The sequence below is a fragment of the Poecilia latipinna genome, unplaced genomic scaffold, assembly GCF_001443285.1.
Source record: "Poecilia latipinna isolate Pla-1442-1.1 unplaced genomic scaffold, P_latipinna-1.0 Scaffold1319, whole genome shotgun sequence".
Lineage (NCBI taxonomy): Eukaryota > Metazoa > Chordata > Actinopteri > Cyprinodontiformes > Poeciliidae > Poecilia > Poecilia latipinna.
Genome location: NW_015113935.1, coordinates 45,192 through 54,448, shown reverse-complemented (window position 1 = coordinate 54,448; position 9,257 = coordinate 45,192). Strand labels below are relative to the sequence as shown.

At 43.5% G+C, this 9,257-nt stretch overlaps 1 protein-coding gene across 1 annotated transcript in view; it reads left to right on the top strand.

The window, feature by feature from the left end:
* Nucleotides 1-6,323, top strand: part of doc2a (double C2-like domains, alpha) — a 38,475-nt gene extending 32,152 nt beyond the window's left edge. The window contains exons 9-11 of the mRNA XM_015055557.1: nt 3,436-3,517; nt 4,026-4,122; nt 4,254-6,323. Coding sequence (XP_014911043.1) covers nt 3,436-3,517; nt 4,026-4,122; nt 4,254-4,390 — 316 coding nt within the window. The 3' untranslated portion in view covers nt 4,391-6,323. The remainder of the gene's footprint in view (nt 1-3,435; nt 3,518-4,025; nt 4,123-4,253) is intronic.
* The last annotated feature ends 2,934 nt before the right edge of the window (nt 6,324-9,257 follow it).

Below are 9,257 nucleotides of genomic sequence, written 5' to 3'. Positions count from 1 at the left end.
CGGCTCTGAGACATGCGCAGTGGTTTCCTCTGAGCGGCAGAAGATGTCGGTCTAATCGTCAGTAATATAATAGCGCTGCATAAATCATAAGAAATCAGTCAGCAGCGCTTCGCTTTCACAGACGGTGGGGACGTCTTACTTTTTTCATCACTTAGAAAAGTAGCTCAAAGAAAGATAAGCTCCGTTGACATGATGTTAGCAAAGCTAGCTGTATAGAGACACATAAGCATTTGTCATGAAAGATAAGTTGTCACTCTTTGCACTGAATTATTGTGCAGAGGTGTTGATTAATATGCTGCAAATATGGAACAACACTGTGTCCAAAAGTCTGCAATATAGTGATGTGACATTCATGAACAGTCCGATTCTTCTGAACGGATCTTTACTAAGAAGATCGGACTGGAGCCTCACTGAGAGCCCTTTGTTTTTTTAATGCTCTGCGTTCACTGCAGTAGCTATTATTATTTTTATTTAATTATATACATTGATATAGAAAATAAAACACAAGAACGAAAGCACGCAGAGCATGCGCATTGCTCTTTGATAGTTTTTGTCACCTGGCTTCATGTAGTGGGAGAGAGGGTGAGAACAGTCATGGTGAGCGCCTTGTGCTTGGTTACTTCTTGCTTGTTGCTCCTTGGTTAATGTTCATAGTTGAGTATTGTTTACGGCTAGTGCATTGCCTCAATCGCTGTTTAATGATGGAGACAGGGGTGGTTTCTGACATGAATGATATGGGCAAATGTCCCGGGCGTTATCTTGTTAGGGATGGCAGGAGACCACCACGGTTTGTAGCACAGAGATATTGGTTAAATTTATTTCAGCTCTAAGTATTTAATATCTAACCCTTTTTATGGGAATGTGAATCTTTCAGATCAATTTGAGAGCAATTTTGATCGTATTTCACATTTTTTCGTGTCATGTAGTGTGAGGTGCTGGTCTTGGTCTTGACTTGGTCTCGGGTTAGTTGGTCTTGACTACAACACTGGTATAGGTATTATTAAATAGTACTATAATTAATAAACATAATACAGGTTGTTGTAATTACTGTGAAAATTAGAAATAGTACAACATATATTCTTTAGGATATAATAGGTATGTTCATGAAAGAGAGGTCTTAATTAGAAAATTAGATAGGAATAAAAGTAAATTAGATATAAGGGATGAATGGAATTTATGATGGAATTTTTTCAGAGATCATCTGGGAATGAAGGGTTTAGTAGTTTTAGTTTTTTAAGAAGAACAGGAGGAGGAAGAGGAAGAGGAGGAGAACCACCTCCTCTGGCTGGTTCTGGTTCTGGACCAGAAGTCAGTTGAAGACAAGCTGGATTTGATTCTGACCTGGAAACAGATCGACCTGGAAGTTTCTAGAGCAGAATAAAAACCAAAAACATTTCTGGACATCATCTTACAGCCCCGTGCAGGGAGCGGTTCCCACTAGCAGGTGGCGGAGTTGCTCCATTTCAGCCATTTTAGCCAAACGTCAAACAGGTAAGAGAATTGAACCCGAACACCTGGACAGTGGCCCATGGAGCCATAGACATATATGAGTAGACCCCGCATTGGCTGCTCCGGCGCAGGAAATACGGCGGCCATCTTGGAGCAGTCGACCCTCCCATAGACATAAATACGTAGACGCCTCATGGAGCGGGTCGGCCCGTTGCTGCAATACGTCACAGCGTCCGCCATATTGAATGTGGAATATGTGCCAGTAAGCTAATACAGGTAAATGGACCGAACTTCACAAAGTGCCGTTCTACAAAGTATTTAAATTATTTCCTGTCATTGACACATTTTCTCACACATTAATATTTTTGGCAGAGAAATAACTAAAGAGAGTTTCTAACTTTTGATGTGATTATTTAATTGTTTCGGTGCATTTCTGAATAAAGAGCACAATGTTTTATTTGATAGAAATTATTCTGATCATTTTTATAATGACATTGATGAACAGACACTTTTACAGTGTTTAATTAAAGAACATATTTACATAATTCCATAATTTAATGTACATTTAACATTTCAAGACAAGAAACAAATGATTTTCTTGTATTTATTTTTATACATTATTGAGAAATAACTTTTGATTTATAAATCAGTCATTGTCAAACATTAAACTACATATTTTTCTTATTTCCAGAGAAAAAATATTTATTACAGTATGTCAACTCTGCTATTGACAGCAAAGAGTGAAAATAATTCTTACAGAGTAAATTATTTTTATTTCATTACATAAGCTGTATTAATACAGTAATACTTCAGATTGAGATATTTAAAAATACACAAAAAGTGAAAGAATAAAACATTTATTTATTAAACTGGGAACACTGGCCACAGGCTTCAGTCTGCTGGTCTCACTGGGAGAACTCAATGACTTCTGAGACGTCCTGGTTCACAGGCTGAAGCCAAGGATAAAAGAGAAATTATCCAAAAGTGTAAAAGCCATTTTCAGCATGTTGGGCTCTGACTCGTAGCATCTTTATAGCTAAATCCCGACATGGAGAAGCTGAGCTGGAAACAGACTGAAGAACAGCAGCTCCAGCTCTGATCCTGACTGATCTTTCCTCACAAAATCCTCTAGTTTTTAATGAACTTCTCCTCTAACAGCGGTTTTTCATCAGCTCTCTCTCATTAGAAAACAGTATGAAAACGTTAGCCGCTATGCTAACAATCAGCGGTTATTTCAGGCCAATTTAGCTACATAGGAAATATTTTCCGGTTGTTTAGAAGCGAATTTCTGGCTGCAAAGTAAATCTGATCTTTCATCCTTACCTGTGGAAGGTGATGCCAGTGAATCCAGTTTGCTTCGTAAAATGGTTGAAACACACAGAACAGGACTGAAGGAGCTCCGATCCTCTGCTGCCACATACAAGATGGCGGACGCTGTTACGTAGGACTCAGCGCTCAGTGAGGCGTCTACTACGGATTGATGTCTATGTCTGCACACTGTAAAAAATGAACAGCATTAATTTGGTTTATTCAGCCTGACAGAATAAACGTGGTTCATTTCTAAACTTTTAAAAGTTAATCCTACATTTATAAATGACAAAGATCCAAAGTAAATATTTTACAGTGTTACTTTACGAACAGCGCCCCCTAAGGATGGAGATGATGGAGGCTTCTCAGGACAGACAGACCCGGTTCTGGTTCTGGTAGTTTTCTGTCTACCTTTTTTCAGATGTCTGGTTCTAGATGAAAATCAGAACCGACCCATTTCCCTGCAGAACCTCCTGCTCAGAGCTCCAACCTGACCCGACTGAGCCCAGGAGACGAGTGGAGAACCCAGGTTCTGGTTCAGCTGGACTGGAACCAGAACCGGGTCGGTGGTCCCCAAACTGTTGAGGACTGTTGATGTGAACCTCTGGTCACTCCGTTCATTTGGTTAACGACAAAAACCTTCATCCTTTCAAAATAAAAGACGATTTTCTCTGTCAGATACCTGAAGCCCGACATCCAGAAGAAATCCAAACACAAAACCGCCGTGATGAAGAAGACCCTGAACCCAGAGTTCAACCAGGTGAGCACACACACACACACACACACACACACACACACACACACACACACACACACACACTTTGAGTTGATGAGCTGCTGCTGGTTCCTGCACAGCTTCCTGCTCACTCTGTTCCCTGATCTCTTCACAATAAAAGTCTCTGCTGCTGCTGCCTGGGGCCAGACGAGATATCAATAACAATATATATCTAAATGTGATCAATATCAGTAACTATGTCTGACGGAATATTCAGGAACTGATCTCCATCCAGTACAGCAAAGCATTCTGGGAGATGTAGGCAAAGGAGAGGCTTCAGCTGCTCAACCTCTCAAAGCTAGCTAAGCTAGCTGGTAGCATCAACTCACTCACTCTTTGGTTGCCTAGCAACAACTTAACTTGTGCAGCAACATATTCAGAAATAAAAACGGCAATCTGGAGAGAGCAACATCGATCAATATCGACATTGACACATCTCTTCAGAATAAAAGTCTCTAATGTTTCCTGATCTCTTTGTTTCTGTTCGCTGCAGGAGTTTTCCTACGACGTCTCGCTGTCGGAGTTGGCCAAGAAGACTCTGGAGGTGACGGTGTGGGACCATGACCTGGGACGGTCCAATGACTTCATTGGTGAGATGGGCAGGGATCCCAGTGGATCCCAGTGGATCACATGCATGAACGACCATGCAGCACAAAGCGTAGCCTCGCTGTCTGCAGGTATTCAGTCTCCAGAAGGAACTTCCTGTCCTTCCTGTGTCCAGGTGGCGTGTTCCTGAGCTGCCGCTCTCAGGGCGACGCCCTTCGCCACTGGATGGACTGCCTGAAGAACAAAGGTCAGCGGGTGGAGCGCTGGCACATCCTGACCAATGAGCTGCCGCGGAGCTCCAGCCACAACTAACGCCGCCACTGTGCGGTCGGCGTGACGGCGCCTGAGGTCGGCGCACCTCCGTCTCTGATCATCTGGAAACGTTTCGGTCGCTGATCGCCTCAGAGACTGCAGCATGTTTACAGGATCTGGGCGATCCGCCCCGTCTTGGATCGACGCTTCACTCTCTGCATGAAGCCATTATTATTATTACTGATTATTGATTATTGGTCGTATCATTTGTGAAGTCTTGCATTTCGGAGCCTCTAAAGTCCCACAGCAGCGTTAGACACAGTCAATGGAGGTCGGCGACCTTTGACCTTTGCCCCGGTGATGGACCACCGTCATGTGGTCCTTGAGGCTCCGCCCCTTTATGGAGGAGAGGCTCCTCCCACTGTCTGACGGTCCGGTACCGGTCCAGTTCCAGGAGCTTCCAGAGTTGTGAAAAACTCGGTGAAAACTGAGTAAAAGTTAGCAACTAGAGATTATTGATAGTCCAGATTACTTATAATCCAGGTTACTTATAATCCAGGTTACTGATAGTCCAGCTGGCTCTTCAGGGTTCCGTGGTTCTTGTTTGGTCCAGATGATATTTTTTTCAGGATGGTGTCAAAGGTCAGCTGTTCCCTGGAATCCAGACAGAAAAACAATCCGGTGGATCGGAATCGTTTGGCTCCATCAGGATGACGGGAACAGCCGGGGAACGGGCATCAAAGTTCAGCTCAACGATCCATCACAGAGCCAAACATGTCGATGTTATTTCCTGTAGTTCTGAAGGTTCTGATGGTTCTGGTGGTTCACATGGAAACCCAACGTCAGATTATTAAATCCGATTTTAGCCAGAAATATTGGGTTCTGTCTCAAAATTACTGCATCAATGCAGCGTAGCATGGAGACCGGCCTGAGGTTCTGATGAGGGTCTGATGAGGTTCTGATGAGGGTCTGATGAGGGTCTGATGAGGGTCTGATGAGGTTCTGATGAGGGTCTGATGAGGGTCTGATGAGGCTGAGGGAACCTCCTGCAACCTGGTTCTGGTTCTGGTTCTGGTTCATAGCTGCTGTCATCTCTGGTACTTTCCGAGTCGGTTAATGTTAGTTTTCGTTCTGTGATCCAGAATCATCAAACGGATCAGAACTGTGACGACTTTACTTTGACAGTAGAAATATATTATTTAACTATTGGTTAATTTTTTAATTGATTTTTATTTTTGGACCGAAATAATTGACATTTTTAGAAGATAAAAATTCATCAGAGAAACAAAAAAATCAGGGACGGCTGGTATAAATGAGCTACACCCTGACATTTTAGGACTACGTAAAATTAAATACATTTAATTTTGTTAAATTTTCAACAAACCTGGTGTCAAACCGCCTGGGAAAATCCCGGGTCTCTCCGGAGGGCCAACAGCCCCACTCAGCTAACTGTCAGGCTCAGAGTGATTGACAGGCGTCTAGCCACGCCCCCTCAGCCGCGGCCACAGGATTCAACCAATCAGAACGGACTTGCCTCCGTCTTGTGTGGGCGTGGTTTAGCGTAAACCGAGAAGGGACGATGGGCAGCAATATTAGCATGAAGGAGGCGGATTATTTAGCCTTTCTGCGTCCCAGAAAAGAGTGAGTTTCTCTTTAAATAAGGCAGACCTCATTTAAAAACATGTTGTATCTTGTTTGATTTTATCAGTGTGATTGTGTCCAGGAATATTGTGGAATTAATCTGGACAACTGCAGAGGATTCAATGACATGTAGGAAATATCAGTACGAAGGATCAAGGCGGGAGACAGACACAAAACCAACTTATGACGGAATGAGCAACCTACAATGAAGAATGAACTTATTTTAAGAAACAAAACTAATTGGACAGTAAAATAAATGAATTAATAAATTCGGTGTCTCTCACAAATAGCAGGGTTTCGTATTTTTCAAGTTTGATGCTTCTCTTATTGGAATATATATATATAATAATTCCCCTCTCACCCTCCGTGGGTGGTCTCTCTCTCTCTCTCTCCCAGAGGCCTGGGAGCTTCAGGTTCTCCTCCAGTATCTTGGCTGTGCCTAGAACTGCACATTTCTGGACTGAGATGATGTTGTTCCTGGGATCTGTTTGAGCCACTGCTCCAGTTTGGGGGTGACTGCCCCGAGGGCCCCGAGGGCCCTGAGGGCCCCGATGACCACAGGCACCACTGTGGTCTTCACCTTCCAGGTCTTTTCCAGTTAATCTCTGAGGCCCTGGTATTTCTCCAGTTTCTCCTTTTTCCTGATGTTGTGGTCACTTGGTATTGCTACATCCACCACAACGGCTTTCCTCTGTTCTTTATCCACCACCACAATGTCCGGTTGGTTCTCCATTACCATCTTGTCTGTCTGGATCTGGAAGTCCCACAGGATCTTAGCTCGGTCATTCTCCACCACCTTTGGGGGTGTCCCCCACTTTGACCTCGGGGCTTCCAGTCCATATTCTGCACAGATGTTCCTGTACACTATGCCTGCCACTTGGTCATGTTGTTCCATGTACGCTTTCCCTGCCAGCATCTTGCACCCTGCTGTTATGTGCTGGACAGTCTCAGAGGCCTCCTCGCACAACCTACACCTTGGGTCTTGTCTGGTGTGGTAGATCTGAGCCTCTATTGCTCTGGTGTTTAGGGTATATATATATATATATATATATATATCACCAGCCGCCACTGAATTATTATATTTTTTTTTCTGTTTGCTGATTTGAATTTTCATCTCTTCCATCAGCTGCAGCGCCTCCTGCTGGCCTCAATCAGATTAACCCAGACTAGGACTGGAAGGAGTTTCCTAATTTAATTGAATTTAATATTTGGCTCCTTTCTATTTATTAACATGATTTAATCTGTTATTAACCTTAATCTGAGATTCCCCTGATTTATTCTCAATTTCTGATTTAATCTAAACTCCTTCATAATTTAATCTGCATTTCCTCTCGATTAATTTCCAGATTAACCTTCATTTAATCTAGAAATGATCTAATAATTTCTTGATTTTAATTAGTTTCTTCTTTATTTTATCTGTTTTCTAATTTAACATATTTCAATCTGAGTTGTATGTTTTAATCTGGGTTCCATTATATTAGTCTGGATTATATCGTGTTTTAATCTGAGTCTTCTGATCTAATCTCCTTCCTCAGACTGAAACGTTGCTGTCTTGTTGAGGGTGAAGATGATGGTATAAATTAATCCAAGTGGTTCTTAGGGTTCCTCGTCGCTGCATGGATTATGTTGATGTCCTGTCTCTGTTTCTATGGTAACGGAAACTTCCGGTTGTGTTTACATTTTTCTGGTTCCTTTTTCTGCCCTACTGAATGTAGGACCGTGGCTCTGGATTTCTATGCGGTTTTTCTGAAACAATAAATCCTGACTGCAGCGCTGCCTGCGTACTGACTGGGTTTGTTTCCACAGCGCCCCCTGCAGGCGGCTGGATTAGTTTCAGGTCAGCAGAGCAACATGGAGGCTGAAGCTCCGGATGTTTTATCATAAATCTGAGACGATGTGGAAACATTTTTATGATTTAATGGAGCAAAAGACAAAAGCGAGTCGCATCAAAGATCAAATTTAAAGGTTCAGAAAATCTGTTTCAGTTGATTTGAGGTTATTCCATAAACATTCAGGAACATTTATCTCCAGGTTAAACGGACTATTCTCCATTTTGTTTTCTTCATGTCTGATATGCAGCAGAAAGTGTGTCATAGAAAAGACATTTCAACACCATTTTTATCAAGTTTGAAACATTTTATTGAACTTTTTCTCATGAAACCAAAATCTGATGATCAAATTTTCACCACTGGGATCCCTGATCCGGTGTCCAGTTTTTTCTCTGGGAAGTTTAGTACAGCTCAGTTCAGCCAGTCAGCATGTAGACGGCATGTAATGGTTGTCATGGGCAGTTGCTATGGTAATCCCAGGTCGCTGCAGACCTCAGTGCTTTCCCTGACCGTCCTCACTGGATCCGGTCTGGACTCGGTTCAGTTTTAGAGCCGCTGGATGTTTATTAAAGAGCTGGTTAGATGTGGCCTAATTAAAGGCCGGGTTTGTCTAACGTCGATGCTTCTGCTTTACTTCCAGGCTGTTGACAGTTTCCTTCTTCCAGAATCTGGCAGCGCTGCGGTCCAACTCTTCACATGTTGATTCAGCAGCAGATGTTCTGATCCAGGAGGAAGACGAGCAGAAAAGATTTTCAGCTTCAGCACAAACCAGCAGAGCTGCTCTGGTTCCAGAGACTCCAAACCCTGAGGTCAGGATTTATGACAGAAAACCTGCAGCATTCCTCAGTGAACCTTTAGGAGGTTCTGGTTCCTGCCGAGCCTCCAGCAGCGGGTCGGACCCCCCATGGAAGGATCCATGGCAGATGTTGGATCTCTGAAGCTGCTGTTGGGCTTGGATGAACATTTGCTCCATGTCTGCTGGTCAGACCTGGACCTGCCTCCCGACTCCTTACTGTCTTCGCTCCGGTTGCATCTGAGATTCTGTGTAAACCGGTTCTGTCCAGTTCTGGTCCGATGTCTCCTAAATGTCTGATCGGGTTCTGCAGAGACAGGAAATGCTGTAGCCCTCCAGGTTGGACATGTTGGAGCTGGAACATATCCAGAACCCATTTAGTAGTCCTGGTTCTGATCCAAACAGGATTTGGACCTGCTGCTGGTTAGTGAAGCTGCGGCGGGTGTTTGGACCCAGACCTCTGGGTCAGGTTCTGTTCTGACTGGATCCAAAACGTTCTTTTCACACCACATTTATTCATCCTGAAACTCCCTGAACACTGACTCCATCCAGAAGGTTCTGCTCCTAGAGGTTCTGAGTGACTCCATCCAGAAGGTTCTGCTCCTAGAGGTTCTGAGTGACTCCATCCAGAAGGTTCTGCTCCTAGAGGTTCTGAGTGACTCCA